General features: G+C 44.2%; 1 protein-coding gene across 4 annotated transcripts in view; it reads left to right on the top strand.

The window, feature by feature from the left end:
- LOC143281955 (organic anion transporter 3-like) overlaps positions 1-15,296 on the top strand; it is a 38,696-nt gene extending 23,400 nt beyond the window's left edge. For all 4 annotated transcript variants that reach the window (XM_076587284.1, XM_076587280.1, XM_076587281.1 and 1 more), the window contains 5 exons: positions 4,661-4,795; positions 5,136-5,221; positions 7,624-7,741; positions 9,615-9,687; positions 13,421-15,296. In XM_076587284.1, the coding sequence (XP_076443399.1) occupies positions 4,661-4,795; positions 5,136-5,221; positions 7,624-7,741; positions 9,615-9,687; positions 13,421-13,603 (595 nt within the window). In that variant the 3' untranslated portion in view covers positions 13,604-15,296. The remainder of the gene's footprint in view (positions 1-4,660; positions 4,796-5,135; positions 5,222-7,623; positions 7,742-9,614; positions 9,688-13,420) is intronic.
- The last annotated feature ends 167 nt before the right edge of the window (positions 15,297-15,463 follow it).

Raw genomic sequence — 15,463 nt, 5'->3', positions numbered from 1 at the left:
GGGCTCTGCAGTCACTGAAATACTGGCTGGTATACCCATGGGGATACTTCTTTTTTAGGCTGTCGCGAGTTTCATCCTGTGGTCTCTTTTGCCTCTGTTCGGGAGCAGTTATGTCCCTTGAATTCTTAATGAAGTGTCCTGTGCGTGCCTTCACCCATCGTGAACACAGTGCAGGCCTCCAACGGTGGTGCAGGATTGCTCCAAGGGCGGGTGGAGACAGTGCTTCTCTGAATCCTCCCCAGCAAATACGGGTGTTTCTCTTTCTCATCGGATAACGGCACCTTTCCATTCTTTATATGTTTTGGATCTGTATTTCTTAATATTCTCTTATTACATTTCCAGTGCGATGTGACAAAAATCAAATGATGTGTCCACAGTTGTGATTTATCTTCTTCTTTTTGTAAAGAGGCTATGACTTCACGTATGTTCGAAGTCACTGTTGCGGGTAGGGTGGTTTCTTGTTCGTAACTTTGGCCTTGAAAGATGATGGCGTTGCTTCCTCCAGTCAATCAAGTTAAACATCTCTGATCCACGGAAACATTTTGTGTTTTCTTTGGGAGGATCTAGTCCGAAGCATGGCCAAACTGATCCGCTCAGGTAGAAAAGAAGCAGACGCTTTCCTGAATAGCATATGAGCAGAAGGTCCTGGGTAATGAAACGTTAAGACACTCAGGCACTGACACTAGACACTGAGATCTTTATAGTCTGTGGCTGACACTTAGACACTGAGATCTTTATAGTCTATGGCTGACACTTAGACACTGAGATCTTTATAGTCTGTGGCTGACACTTAGACACTGAGATCTTTATAGTCTGTGGCTGACACTTAGACACTGAGATCTTTATAGTCTGTGGCTGACACTTAGACACTGAGATCTTTATAGTCTATGGCTGACACTTAGACACTGAGATCTTTATAGTCTGTGGTTGACACTTAGACACTGAGATCTTTATAGTCTATGGCTGACACTTAGACACTGAGATCTTTATAGTCTGTGGCTGACACTTAGACACTGAGATCTTTATAGTCTGTGGCTGACACTTAGACACTGAGATCTTTATAGTCTGAAACTGCCTGGAGGTTGCATTTTCGGTGATGGTGGCATTGTTCATAGTGAATTGGTAGTTTTTGTGACGATCAACTCATCACCTAGATTTGTCTAATGACATGATTTTCGTGCAAAGAAACGTTTGGGACAATGACCTCGACTTTGGAAAAAAAAAAAAAAAAAAAAAAAAAACCAGTGATGGGGCAGTTGTCCTCTTCAGCAATGAAATGTCAGGAGATACTCAAGGTAAGCCTCTGATCAAAAGTGCATGCTTGCAAGTTGATGTGCATTCCGTTGGACTGACAGGTAAAATATGTCACAGGCAGTATTTTCTTTTCTTTCTTTTTAAAAATAAATTTTCACCGGATTATGCTTCTGGTTGTGATTCCATTGTAAAATTCGTTTACTGCATGTCGAGAGCTTTCTAACGAGATGCTACATGACTATATTCGGGTGATTCGGAAAAAACAAGGTTGAAACCGGGTATGTGATGACGTCACAAAATGAGTTTAAGTACCCGAGGGACATTCCTATCGTTCTACTTTTTTGATATGTTAGAGAGGAAGCGTGTTCTGACTTATTCCACTCAAAATAATTTCTGTTGCAATTTGTTCCTTTCTTCACATTTTTTTAGCGTCTACAGACTAGGCTAAAACTCTGAATCTATGCACACACAAAGCCCTACGTCAGTGTTCACCCCTGGTACACACTTTTTTTTTTATGTATGATAGTCGTTCGTGTTCAACTGTGACCATCAGAACAGCAGAGGAGGCAACTGCTGTCCCAACTATCTGGGCTAGAATTAAGATTTTTTTGGAGTCTCGCCCAAGTTACATCCCTTAGATGACTTCGAATTACACAAAGAAATTGGAATAGAATTCATACAAAAAATTCAAAAATACTTTCCAAATATTATTAAACCCAGTCAGCTAATACTGGAAGACAAACTTGTGGGACTGCTTGGGAAATTTGTCAGTAACTGCTGTCCAAAAACGCCATAGCGTGCAGGAGTGATTCAATCTCTTGTTCAATATTTATCTGTTTTGTTTTGCTTTTCTGTGCGTGGTTTCAAGTAATTTTGCATGCGTGTCTTATAAACCTTGTTCAGGTTTAACTGACATTGAAATTGATTCTGATTCTGATTCTGATTTTGGTTCCCCACTCTCTCGGCCGAGAGGGTTATTAAACACATTTGGCGTCGGGATGATTCCCAAAGGCCAACTGGCCCTGATACACACTGACACAGCAACAGGTGGGGTGTCAGGTACAGGTGGGGTGTCGGGTACAGGTGGGGTGTCGGGTACAGGTGGGGTGTCGGGTACAGGTGGGATGTCGGGTACAGGTGGGGTGTCGGGTACAGGTGGGGTGTCGGCTACAGGTGGGGTGTCGGGTACAGGTGGGGTGTCGGGTACAGGTGGGGTGTCGGCTACAGGTGGGATGTCGGCTACAGGTGGGGTGTCAGCTACAGGTGGGGTGTCAGGTACAGGTGGGGTGTCGGTACAGGTGGGGTGTCGGCTACAAGTGGGGTGTCGGCTACAGGTGGGGTGTTGGGTACAGGTGGGGTGTCGGCTACAGGTGGGGTGTCGGGTACAGGTGGGGTGTCGGCTACAGGTGGGGTGTCGGCTACAGGTGGGGTGTTGGGTACAGGTGAGGTGTTGGGTACAGGTGGGGTGTTGGGTACAGGTGGGGTGTCGGGTACAGGTGGGGTGTCGGCTACAGGTGGGGTGTCAGCTACAGGTGGTATTGGGTACAGGTGGGGTGTCGGGTACAGGTGGGGTGTCGGGTACAGGTGGGGTGTCGGCCACAGGTGGGGTGTCGGGTACAGGTGGGTTTGGGTACAGGTGGGGTGTTGGGTACAGGTGGGATGTCGGGTACAGGTGGAGTGTTGGCTACAGGTGGGGTGCTGGGTGACGGGTACAGGTGGGGTGTCGGGTACAGGTGGGGTGTCGGGTACAGGTGGGGTGTTGGGTACAGGTGGGGTGTTGGGTACAGGTGGGGTGTCGGGTACAGGTGGGGTGTCGGCTACAGGTGGGGTGTCGGCTACAGGTGGGGTGTTGGGTACAGGTGGGGTGTCGGCTACAGGTGGGGTGTCGGCTACAGGTAGGGTGTTGGGTACAGGTGGGGTGTTCGGGTACAGGTAGGGTGTTTTGTACAGGTGGGGTGTCGGGTACAGGTGGGGTGTTGGGTATAGGTGGGGTGTCGAGTGTCGGCTACAGGTGGGGTGTCGGGTGTTGGCTACAGGTGGGGTGTTGGCTACAGGTGGGGTGTTGGGTACAGGTGGGGTGTTGGGTACAGGTGGGATGTCGGCTACAGTTGGCGTGTTGGCTACAGGTGGGGTGTTGGGTACAGGTGGGATGTCGGGTACAGGTGGGGTGTCGGCTACAGGTGAGGTGTTGGGTACAGGTGGGGTGTCGGTTACAGGTGGGGTGTCGGGTACAGGTGGAGTGTTGACTACAGGTGGGGTGCTGGGTGTCGGGTACAGGTGGGGTGTTAGGGTACAGGTGGGATGTCGGCTGCAGGTGGGGTGTCGGTTACAGGTAGGGTGTTGGGTACAGGTGGGGTGTCGGCTACAGGTAGAGTGTTGGGTACAGGTGGGGTGTCGGCTACAGGTAGGGTGTTGGGTACAGGTGGGGTATCGGGTACAGGTGGGGTGTTGGGTACAGGTGGGGTGTCGGGTACAGGTAGGGTGTTGGGTACAGGTGGGGTGTCGGGTACAGGTGGGGTGTTGGGTACAGGTGGGGTGTCGAGTGTCGGCTACAGGTGGGGTGTCGGGTGTTGGCTACAGGTGGGGTGTTGGGTACAGGTGGGATGTCGGGTACAGGTGGGGTGTTGGGTACAGGTGGGGTGTTGGGTACAGGTGGGGTGTTGGGTACAGGTGGGATGTCGGGTACAGGTGAGGTGTTGGGTACAGGTGGGATGTCGGCTACAGGTGGGGTGTTGGGTACAGGTGGGGTGTCGGCTACAGGTGGGATGTCGGCTACAGGTGGGGTGTTGGCTACAGGTGGGGTGTTGGGTACAGGTGGGATGTCGGGTACAGGTGAGGTGTTGGGTACAGGTGGGATGTCGGCTACAGGTGGGGTGTTGGGTACAGGTGGGATGTCAGCTACAGGTGAGGTGTTGGGTACAGGTGGGGTGTCGGCTACAGGTGAGGTGTTGGGTACAGGTGGGATGTCAGCTACAGGTGAGGTGTTGGGTACAGGTGGGATGTCAGCTACAGGTGAGGTGTTGGGTACAGGTGGGGTGTCGGCTACAGGTGAGGTGTTGGGTACAGGTGGGATGTCAGCTACAGGTGAGGTGTTGGGTACAGGTGGGATGTCGGCTACAGGTGGGGTGTTGGGTACAGGTGGGATGTCGGCTACAGGTGGGATGTCAGCTACAGGTGGGGTGTTGGGTACAGGTGGGGTGTCGAGTGTCGGCTACAGGTGGGGTGTCGGCTACAGGTGAGGTGTTGGGTACAGGTGGGGTGTCGAGTGTCGGCTACAGGTGGGGTGTCGGGTGTTGGCAACAGGTGGGGTGTCGGCTACAGGTGGGGTGTCGGGTGTTAGCTACAGGTGAGGTGTCAGCCACAGGTGGGGTGTCGGCTACAGGTGGGGTGTCGGTTGCTGATGCAGGTTCACTGTGGCCTTCGTGGTGTTCACGCTGTTTCTGATGTCCACGTCCTACGCCGGGGACCCCTACCTCAACTACTTCCTGGCCGCTCTGATGGAGGTCCCGCCTGGATTCCTCATCTACTTCGGCGTGGACAGGTGGGCGGGGGTACTGTCCGTCCGTCTGTCTGTCTGTCTGTCTGTCTGTTCGCCTCTGACTGATTCTCTTGCTTCCATAAGAATACGCTGGCAGTGTGCAAAATGTGTGCGCTCCTGAATCTGTGAAGAGACAGTGAACTCTCTCTCTCTCTCTCTCTCTGTCCTCTATTTGTGCACTCCGTTTGTAAAGGGCCAAGGCCTGTACAATTAACCCATTTGTGTTCCGTGTGTGTGTGTGTGTGTGTGTGTGATTGTGTGTGTGTGTGTATGTTTGTGTGTGTGTGTGTGCATATGTGTGTGTGTGTTGATGTGTTTGTGTGTGTGTGTGTGTGTGTTTCAGGCTGGGCAGGAAGCACACAGTGCAGGGCATGTTTGCCCTCGCTGGCTTTGGTTGTTTCGCCAGTGCCATCTGCCTCATGTTTCCTGGTAGGAGACAGTGTGTGTGTGTGTGTGTGTGTGTGTGTGTGTGTGTGTGTGTGTGTGTGTGTGTGTGTGTGTGCACGCACAGACAGTAGAGCATGGAGATTAAAAAGCGATTGTGTGTATGTGTGTGTGTGTGTAGGCCCTTACCAAATAATATGCTATTTTTTTCGATACACATTATTATTATAATAAGGGGGGTGGAAGCAAATTTGAGCACCTTAAGTTTGAACTCTGTTTTATCTGAAACTACAACACACAAATACATGAAAAGTATTTTAGCAAGTAAACACCACGGAATACTTCGAATATTAAAGCTTAATTCCCCATAACTTGCAAAATAACTGACAAAACTGAATAATTTCACTTTTCACAGCTTTCAAACTGTTTTTACATTGTGAATTGTTTTTGTGCGAACTTTTTGGTGAAGACAGTCATAACACGACACTCGCCATCGGCTTGTTAGAACGACGGCGTGCTTGTATGTCTAACGTACTCAAATTACCAGCATCTCCCCAATTATTTCGATGACATCGCAGCCACTTCAGCATTTTTTTTTTTTTTTTTTTTTCAAAAGCAAACTGCTTAGAGGGAAGTAGCCCATGATTTTATTACACTCAGATTGCTTCCGATCACAGCCAGAGATATTCAGAAACGTATATTTTGTTAGATTGTTTAATATATGTACAAGATGGCTGAATAGCCAACTGGTAGATCCTTGTGTGGTAAAAGTTTGTTTAGATTCCCTTATTGCCAACAATGATAGGTTCCGATTTGTGGAAAAACTTCTTTTTAATATAATTATGGAACAGCGGTGGTAGATCTGGTGACAGAACAACTGAATGTTGAGTTTATTGATTGATTGTTCATTGGTTCATTCGCCGGCGGGAAATGGTCACGTGACCCAAGTGTTTTGAGAACGCGTAATAGAGTGAGAACAGAAATGGGGTATGGGGTATAACAACAGATTCCCTTGCTGTCAATCACAGCATTTGTCAAGGCAGTAGACGGGCGCAATAGCCGAATGGTTAAAGCGTTGGACTTTCAATCTGAGGGTCCCGGGTTCGAATCATGGTGACGGCGCGTGGTGAGTAAAGGGTGGAGATTTTTTACGATCTCCCAGGTCAACATATGTGCAGATCTGCCAGTGCCTGAACCACCTTCGTGTGTATACGCAAGCAGAAGATCAAATACGCACGTTAAAGATCCTGTAATCCATGTCAGCGTTCGGTGGGTTATGGAAACACGAATATACCCAGCATTCACACCCCCGAAAGCGGAGTATGGCTGCCTACATGGCGGGTTAAAAACGGTCATACACGTAAAAACCCACTCGCGTATATACGAGTGAATGTGGGAGTTGCAGCCCACGAACGCAGAAGAAGAAGAAGTCAAGGCAGTCAGTAATGATGACTGAATGATAATTCTTGGTTTCTTGGATGGGTTGCATGGACACAGATTAGTACACCTACACTGAGATTCAGTACACCACACCTACGTGCAGGTGTGATGTGATTTGGCATGGTATTATTTTGTCTGGATTTTTTTTCTTCTCCTTTTGGTTTGGTGAATGGTGTTTGAAGGTTTGATGTGGAGGTCAGAATGGGGTTATGGCATTTTGAATTTGTATTGTCTTGTGTTGACAGATTACTTGTGTATCTTTGCAGTCAAGAACACCCTGCGATTTGTTATCTTTTTTCTTTTTTTTTTAATTTCTTACACTAATTGAACCAGTACACCTTTTCAATGATTACTACTAAGTGCATGTAACCTTGTGGACAATTTTCAAGTCGTTGTCATCAACTGATGAGGATTTGTTGTTGTTGTCTGTCTCTTTTTTTTTCTTTTTTTTCTTTTTTTTTTTTTTTTTTTTTTTTATAGAAAGTATCCACCAGACACTTTGTTTTTCCTTGTTTTTGTTGGGTTTTTTTTGGTGGTATGAGGGGTGAAAATTTAGTCTGTCAATAGTAGATGAGGATGTAAAGTAAGAAAAGACGAATACAATATTTTAAAAATGGAAGCTTCATCGCGGTTTGGTCTTTTGAGTTTGTTGTGGTTTCTCAAGGCCTGACTAAGCGCGTTGGGTTACGCTGCTGGTCAGGCATCTGCTTGGCAGATGTGGTGTAGCTTATATGGATTTGTCCGAACACAGTGACGCCTCCTTGAGCTACTGATACTGATACTGTGGTGAAATTAAAAGTTTTAAGAGTGTTTCTTTCAAAGTTACTTTTTCTGTGTATAACTCTCACCAACCCCAGCCATCCCAGGTGGACGGCAGCTGTATTAATTGAGTTTATGAAGTCTTGGATTTTTGTGCTTGTGTGATAAACTGCCTTTAAAAGTGCCTTACAGTGTATTATGCTTTGGTTGATTAAACTGACACTGTGGTAGTGTGTGATTGATTTCAGATGATGCAATACTGGCACGAATGTCGGCTGTGTTTGCCATGGCGGGCATGTTGGGAGGATCAGGGGCCTTTTCCAGTCTCTTCTTCTACACTCCGGAATACTTCCCCACCAACATAAGGTGCTTTTTTCTCCTTTTTTGACTCACTTGTGTAAACAAAGTGAGTATGTTTTAACCCGGCGTTCGGTTGTCTGTGTGTGTCTGTGTGTGTCCGTGTGTCTGTGTGTCCGTGGTAAACTTTAACATTGACATTTTCTCTGCAAATACTTTGTCAGTTGACACCAAATTTGGCATAAAAATAGGAAAAATTCAGTTCTTTCCAGTCATCTTGTTTAAAACAATATTGCACCTCTGGGATGGACATGAAAAAATAAAAAATAAGCCTAATTATATGCAAACTGCATTTACTGTTATATTTATATTTTTTGTATTCTCTAAACTTGGCACTTTCACCTCTTATTCTGACACAACAACAAGAGGAGTCATTATTATCATTTTTTGTTTAAACAGGAACTTCTTTTGCTAAGCATGGAAATTTTATTTATTTTGCAAACATTTTTGGTGCAGATAGTAAAGAAGGGAAATTACTCTGTAACTAATGCTAGGGGACTTAATTTATCACAAGTGAGTCTTGGAAGGCCTTGCCTCTCTTGTTTCCTTTTTTTCTCATCTCTCACTGCTCCAGTGGCATTGCTCCCACTCCCTGCTGATTCCAAGCTCTCCTTGCAGCCACACCCAGGTTCAGTTCGTCTGCCACAGTCCAAGTGGCAGAAGTCCAAAGGTAAATGCAAGATCGCCATTGGACCACACATCAGAGAAGATCCTGCACCTCTGCTGAGTTACTGCTGCGGGTGTTCCAAGGTGCCAGTTATGGTTCAGTGTACACAGTGTTAGGTCATGTTCGACATGAAGACCGCCATTCAGTGTACACAGTTCACTGTCTGTTAGGTCATGTTCGACATGAAGACCGCCATTCAGTGTACACAGTTCACCGTCTGTTAGGTCATGTTCGACATGAAGACCGCCATTCAGTGTACACAGTTCACTGTCTGTTAGGTCATGTTCGACATGAAGACCGCCATTCAGTGTACACAGTTCACTGCCTGTTATGTCATGTTCGACATGAAGACCGCCATTCAGTGTACACAGTTCACTGCCTGTTAGGTCATGTTCGACATGAAGACCGCCATTCAGTGTACACAGTTCACTGCCTGTTAGGTCATGTTCGACATGAAGACCGCCATTCAGTGTACACAGTTCACTGCCTGTTAGGCCATGTTCGACATGAAGACCACCACCACTTTCCTCCAGTTACAGTCCCCCATGAATCTGCCAACACCGAAATCCTTGACAGGGCCTCACCGAGAAGTGGAGGGAATTAAAACCGAGGTCACCATGAAAGCAGAGCATGAAAAAGCACAGAATTTGGGGCAGTAGTTGATGATTAATGAAGATGGCCGACGTTGCTGCTTTGGAGGGGCTTAAGTGGTAAGGCTCTGGCTGTACTCCAGACTTCATTTTCGCCAACGTCAACCAGGCCCAAGAGATACAGACACCTGTTGTGTTGGTCAGGAACTTTGAGCAACCTTGTGAAAGATGCATCCTTGAAGTGGATGACCCATGATTGTATTGTCCCAGCCTTTCCATTTGAACGTAGCACACACACCTCTGAGTAAGGGCTAGCCACAGGCCACAAAATCCCACAAAAATAATTTCATGCACTGCATGTGATGGAACTCAAACTCCTAGCCTCCCTGTCATCAATACAGCGCTAACCACTTCACCACAGTAGCTGGTGAGGTGCCATCTTTGTGTTGAACTTTTCTCGTTTTTTGTTGTTGTTTTTTTAAACTGACATGACAAAGGAAAAAATATTTTTATCCATTGTAAACAACTGTAACAGTCTTTCACAAGCACACAGTTTTCTTTATTTTCATGGAGAATACATGATGGTGTAAAAAGAGTTGTTGTCTTGTTTGTTTTGTTTTTTTAGAAACCAGGCTTTGGGTACTGGATCAACTGTTGGTCGTATTGGTGGAATGATTGCACCTTTTATGAAGAATTTGGTGAGTATGTGGATGTGTGCATGTGTTGTATGACTGTTTCAAAGTGTCATAGCGTGCGGAATAATCCCTATGTGCTACACCACGTTTTGAAAAAAAAGAAAAGAAAAAAAAAAAAGAGGCGCTGATGCCAGACCTTTGCATATACCCAGTACTGTGGTCAGGCATTAACTCTCTCCATACGAACGGCGAAAGAGACGACGTTAACAGCGTTTCACCCCAATTATCATCATCAAAATATTGCAAGCGGTAGGCTCTTGTACTGAAGAGGTGAATATTGACAAAGAAAACCACAATTCTGACGACGGAAGCTAAAGGTTGGGTCATTCAGACACCCACTGGACATCCGAGGGGTCTGTGTAGAGGAGAAGAGAGGACTGGCCGTACTGAGTGAGTTAAAATATACAGTAAACTACCTTGTAAAAACCCAGAATCTATACACGCTCACCTCCCTTTTCGTGCCTGTGCATTGGGTAAAATACCATGTAAACGCCCATCCTCCACTTTGAGAAAGAAATATCATGATCTAGTTAATCAGTTTGCTCTTTGGGTTCATGTTGCTTTACAAACCAGTACAGATATAAAGAACTGATTGCTTGCATGTAATGGTAATAACGACCAAGTGAGAGTATGGCGTTACTCCGAGGTGCATTGTCTTGTTCAAATAGCTAGCGTTCTGTTCACACTCCATGTTCTCTCTCTCTCTCTCTCTTGAATACAGCCAAATGAGTGTGCGCTCACTTGCGTGTGTACTTGAGAGAGAGGGGGGAGGGGCAACAGAAAGAAAGAATGATGAACAAATGGAGATGGAGAGAAGACAAGTACAGAAACACATTCATTATACATTTAAACTGTTGCCTGTTGATTAACATAACCAGTTTAACGAGAGACTTCTCGCGCATGTAGTTAACGCCCAAACAGTACTTTATTGGGAAACTTAGTAAAGAAATGGTACAGGGTACAAGTACATAGTCAACTCCCATCCCCAACTTGAGGATAAAATTTGTGCAAAGAGGGGGTGGGCTCTTACAAGGTAGTTTACAGTGTATGTTTATGTATTGTGTATGTGGACATTGACGCTGTGCTGTAGTGGCATAAAGACGTTTGAAAACAAGAGAACGCTGGCCATAAAGGAGAAGCGTGAGCGAAGGAAGCAGGGCTCAACTTCCGGAGACCTTTTCCCTTGCAACACCTGTGGGAAGTGCTGTGCATCCAGAATCGGCCTCTTCTCCCATATGAGGACACACACTGACAGATAAGCCTGCCTGCCTACTCATCCGTCGGTCCGACGGGAGACTCCATCATGTGGAAATTACCTTTCAAGTACTAGTCGTTCACTGACATGTTTTTGTTATGAATGAATGGGTTCATGAATAAACACGCAAAAAATCTGTGTACCTTGTTTATGCACACATGCAAGCATGAGACATGATTATCTCCTACATGTACTGCGGATCTTTAACTACGTTAAAAGTCCACTACCCGTCCATCAATAACATACTGCACACTCGACTCTTAAGATTATTTGAGCCATATGCGTGTGTTGTCATCTCAAAAACTGTTCGGGACAAGAAAATAAGAACTTTGTGATGTGTTATAAAACCTGTGTAGGATTGTTCTTTGTTCAATGCAGATTGTTTCTGATAGCGATAATGCATCCCCTCCAAAATATGCAACAATAGAAACAACTGCATTGAGTAAACCCTGTTTAAAGTTTATCTTTGTTTTTATTGTTCTCATTTCATTTTAATGTTGCATTTTTGTTCTAAGTCAGATTTTAAAATATGTTTCAGTCCACTGTTTTGTATTGCAAAGTTTGTATCAATCCAGCATTTATTTTGTGAAGTTTGTTTCAGTCCGTTGATTTATATTTTTTTTAAATCAATCCAGTGCTTTATTTTGCACTTGTGACGTTTGTTTCAATACAGTGCTTTATTTTGCGATTGTGACGTTTGTTTCAATCCAGTGCATTATATTGTGAAGTTTGTTTCAATCCAGTGCATTATTTTGCACTTGTGAAGTTTGTTTCAATCCAGTGCTTTATTTTGCACTTGTGAAGTTTGGTTCAATCCAATGCTTTATTTTGCACTTGTGAAGTTTGTTTCAATCCAGTGCCTTATATTGTGAAGTTTGCTTCAATCCAGTGCTTTATTTTGTGATTGTGGAGTTTTTTTTTCAGTCCAGTGCTTTATGTTGTGAAGTTTGTTTCAATTCAGTGCTTTTTTTTTAGACTGCAAAATTTGCTTCAATCCAGAGCTTTACATTGCAGTTTGTTTCAGTTCAGAGCTTTACATTGCAGTTTGTTTCAGTTCAGAGCTTTACATTGCAATTTGTTTCAGCACAGAGCTTTACATTGCAGTTTGTGTCAGTTCAGAGTTTTACATTGCAGTTTGTGTCAGTCCAGAGCTTTACATTGCAGTTTGTTTCAGTTCAGAGCTTTACATTGCAGTTTGTTTCAGCACAGAGCTTTACATTGCAGTTTGTTTCAGTTCAGAGCTTTACATTGCAGTTTGTGTCAGTCCAGAGCTTTACATTGCAGTTTGTTTCAGTTCAGAGCTTTACACTGTAGTTTGTGTCAGTCCAGAGGTTTACATTGCAAAGTTTGTTTCAGTTCAGAGCTTTGCACTGTAGTTTGTGTCAGTCCAGAGCTTTACATTGCAAAGTTTTTTTCAGTCCAGAGATTTACATTGCATTTTGTTTCAGTTCAGAGCTTTACATTGCAAAGTTTGTTTCAGTCCAGAGTTTTACATTGCATTTTGTTTCAGTTCAGAGCTTTACATTGCAAAGTTCGTGTCAGTCCAGAGTTTTACATTGCAAAGTTTGTGTCAGTTCAGAGCTTTACGTTGCAAACTTTGTGTCAGTTCAGAGCTTTACATTGCTGTTTGTGTCAGTTCAGACCTTTAAATTGCTGTTTGTGTCAGTTCAGAGCTTTACATTGCAGTTTGTGTCAGTCCAGAGCTTTACATTGCAGTTTGCTTCAGTTCACAGCTTTACATTGCAGTTTGCTTCAGTTCAGAGCTTTACATTGCAAAGTTTGTGTCAGTCCAGAGCTTTACATAGCTGTTTGTGTCAGTTCAGAGCTTTACACTGCAGTTTGTGTCAGTTCAGAGCTTTACATTGCAAAGTTTGTGTCAGTCCATAGCTTTACACTGCAGTTTCTGTCAGTTCAGAGCTTTACACTGCAGTTTGTGTCAGTTCAGAGCTTTACATTGCAAAGTATGTGTCAGTTCAGAGCTTTACATTGCAAAGTTTGTTTCAGTCCAGAGCTTTACTTTGCTGTTTGTCAGTTCAGAGCTTTACATTGCAAAGTTTGTTTCAGAGCTTTACATTTGCAGTTTTTGTCAGTCCAGAGCTTTACACTGCAGTTTGTTTAAGTTGTTTCAGTCCAGTGCTTTTCATTGCAGTTTCAGTACAGAGCTCTATATTGCAAAGCATGTTTCAGTCCAGAGCTTGACACTGCAGAGTTCATTTCAATCCAGTGCTTTTAGTTTGTTTCAAATGAATGTTTTATATTGTTAGTTTGCTTCAATCCAATGTTATCTTACTATCAAGTTTGTTGATAGAAGTATGTAAATTTTCATTTGTTTGCATATGTGCACTTTGAATCTGCTTATATTTTGTTGATGATGTGTGTAATGCTTCGAGGACAGCCAGGTCACCTGAGCAATGTAAGAGCTCCTTGTGGAACCTGAATTTGAAGCCTGTTGAGCCCGACCGCACTGTGTTTGGTGTGCAGGCTGTGATTGCCATGTGGGCTCCAAGCATCATCAGTGGCTCCCTGTGTGTGCTGGTTGTCATCTGTGTGCACTTTCTGCCCGAGACCAGGGGCAGGCAACTTCCCACAGACATTGAGGACATTGAAGCGTGGTACTCCCAACAGGGCGGGGCACAAAAGGAAACCAAAGACAGGGTGTGCTAGAAGAAAGAAAGAAATTAGTGTGCTGCTTCAAATAGGTCAGCCCTTTGGTCCACAACAATACAAACGGATAAAAAAAAAAATCTTTCAATGTATCAGACCTTGATCGTACATGGTGTGTATCATACCAGTGAACCAGTTTGCTATCTTCAGTGCCTTGCGCACATCTTCTATAATGGATAAAGTGTTCATTTGGATTTGGTTCCACAGTATAAAAAAAGAAAAAATCTAGCCTAATACATTTATGAAAACATGGTGGCGTAGTCCTGAATTTGACACAATAGGAAGAAATTATCTCCAAAATTATAAAATCATTGTAAATCTTACAGGGATAACTGAGTCCTAAATTTGCATTATATATTATCAGAGGTGAGAAATTAAATAATGGAGAAACTCTTGTGCATCTGTTGTTCATACGATATGAACAGCCACATGGAGCTTTTTCTTAGGTCTGTGGGTCCTTGAAAGACAAAGTAGGTTAATTCAGAACACATAGAAATCTGTGAGAACCGGTAGTTGTGGTATTTGATTGTTACAGAGTGCCACAATCTGATTTCCTCGTGCTGGGGAATTCAAGCGCTTCTGTATATTAGCACGTTTTTTGTACTGGTCAGCGAGTATATTTTTCTCTGCCCTGTTTAACTGGCTAGTGGCACACAGTCTGTAGCAGAGGCTTGGAAGAAAAAGGTCTCGCTGTTGGTGCTGTGTGGTTCTGGCTACAGGTAATTACATATTAGTTATTTTTCATAAGAGTTTAAAGATTTGGTTAGTCTTTTTGTGTAATTTCTTTTTTATGTACCATAAATGTAGTTCATATTTGTTGTGCATATTTTGGTGGAACTATGCTTTGCAATATATTGTGTAAACTTGGCTACACAGCAAATTGACCGAGGGACAGTATTTTCTCTGTACATACAATCGCTAGCATGAAGAGCAAAGGTAGTATAGAATTATGCTATCTTTATAATTCTAAATGTTGAGAAACATGGCCACGTTTTACATAATAACCTGGGAATCATTATAAGATATTCCGTTCCCCTTGTTTGTCCCACTGCATGGATAATGAATGAATGTTTTCCTCTTTTTGTGTCATGTAAGCAGCATGGCCTTGATGGGAAATCAGTATTTGATAATTGGAGAGTACATGGATATTCCAAAATAATTATTTGAACTAATATAGGTAGGGGCATAAATGGAAAAGGATGAATTAGGTGAAAGGGGAATGTGGAAATTATATGGAGAGCATATCTTACGGGTCTTAATACACCGTCCCAGTGTTCCGGGACAGACGTAGAGACAGCCCAGTCCGAGGAGATGGGATCAACCCACTGTCCGAGGAGACGTGGTAGTTGCCCAGTCCGGGGAGACTGGAGCGGGACAGACCTGGCTGTGGTCTGACGAGGCTGGTGCATCCTTGAGACAACACGTGTCTAAGACTAAGACACGTCTGAAGGAACCACGAAATTTGTGTGTGCGGCACAAGACCAGAGGTGATGTGTGTGTTGACTGTTCAGTTCGTGGACCCACAGAAACATTGAAGAACAGAAGTCCGCATTCCCCAGATACAAAATCGGATGCCTGCATTTGTGTATGTATGTGCGTGTGTATACTAATTGCTTATTGAGCAGAACAATTTGTGAATCTTTTTTTGTTGTTGTTAAATTATATAGGCTCAGGGGCAATACCTTGTCTGTTTTGTTTACAGAAGATTGCGGGAGAATGAGACTGAACTCAAATGTAAATGTTTGTTGCCTCCCTTTAGTCTAGTCTGCCTTTCACTCTCTTCTGTAACATTGATTTTGTTGACATTTTTCTTGCAAGCCACTCACGGCTGCTCAGCCGAGCACAAAATCCACCTCTTTA

Source organism: Babylonia areolata, chromosome 5 (assembly GCF_041734735.1).
Source record: "Babylonia areolata isolate BAREFJ2019XMU chromosome 5, ASM4173473v1, whole genome shotgun sequence".
Taxonomy (NCBI): domain Eukaryota; kingdom Metazoa; phylum Mollusca; class Gastropoda; order Neogastropoda; family Buccinidae; genus Babylonia; species Babylonia areolata.
Note: the sequence above shows the minus strand (reverse complement) of the source record. Positions and strands in the feature narration are given on the sequence as shown.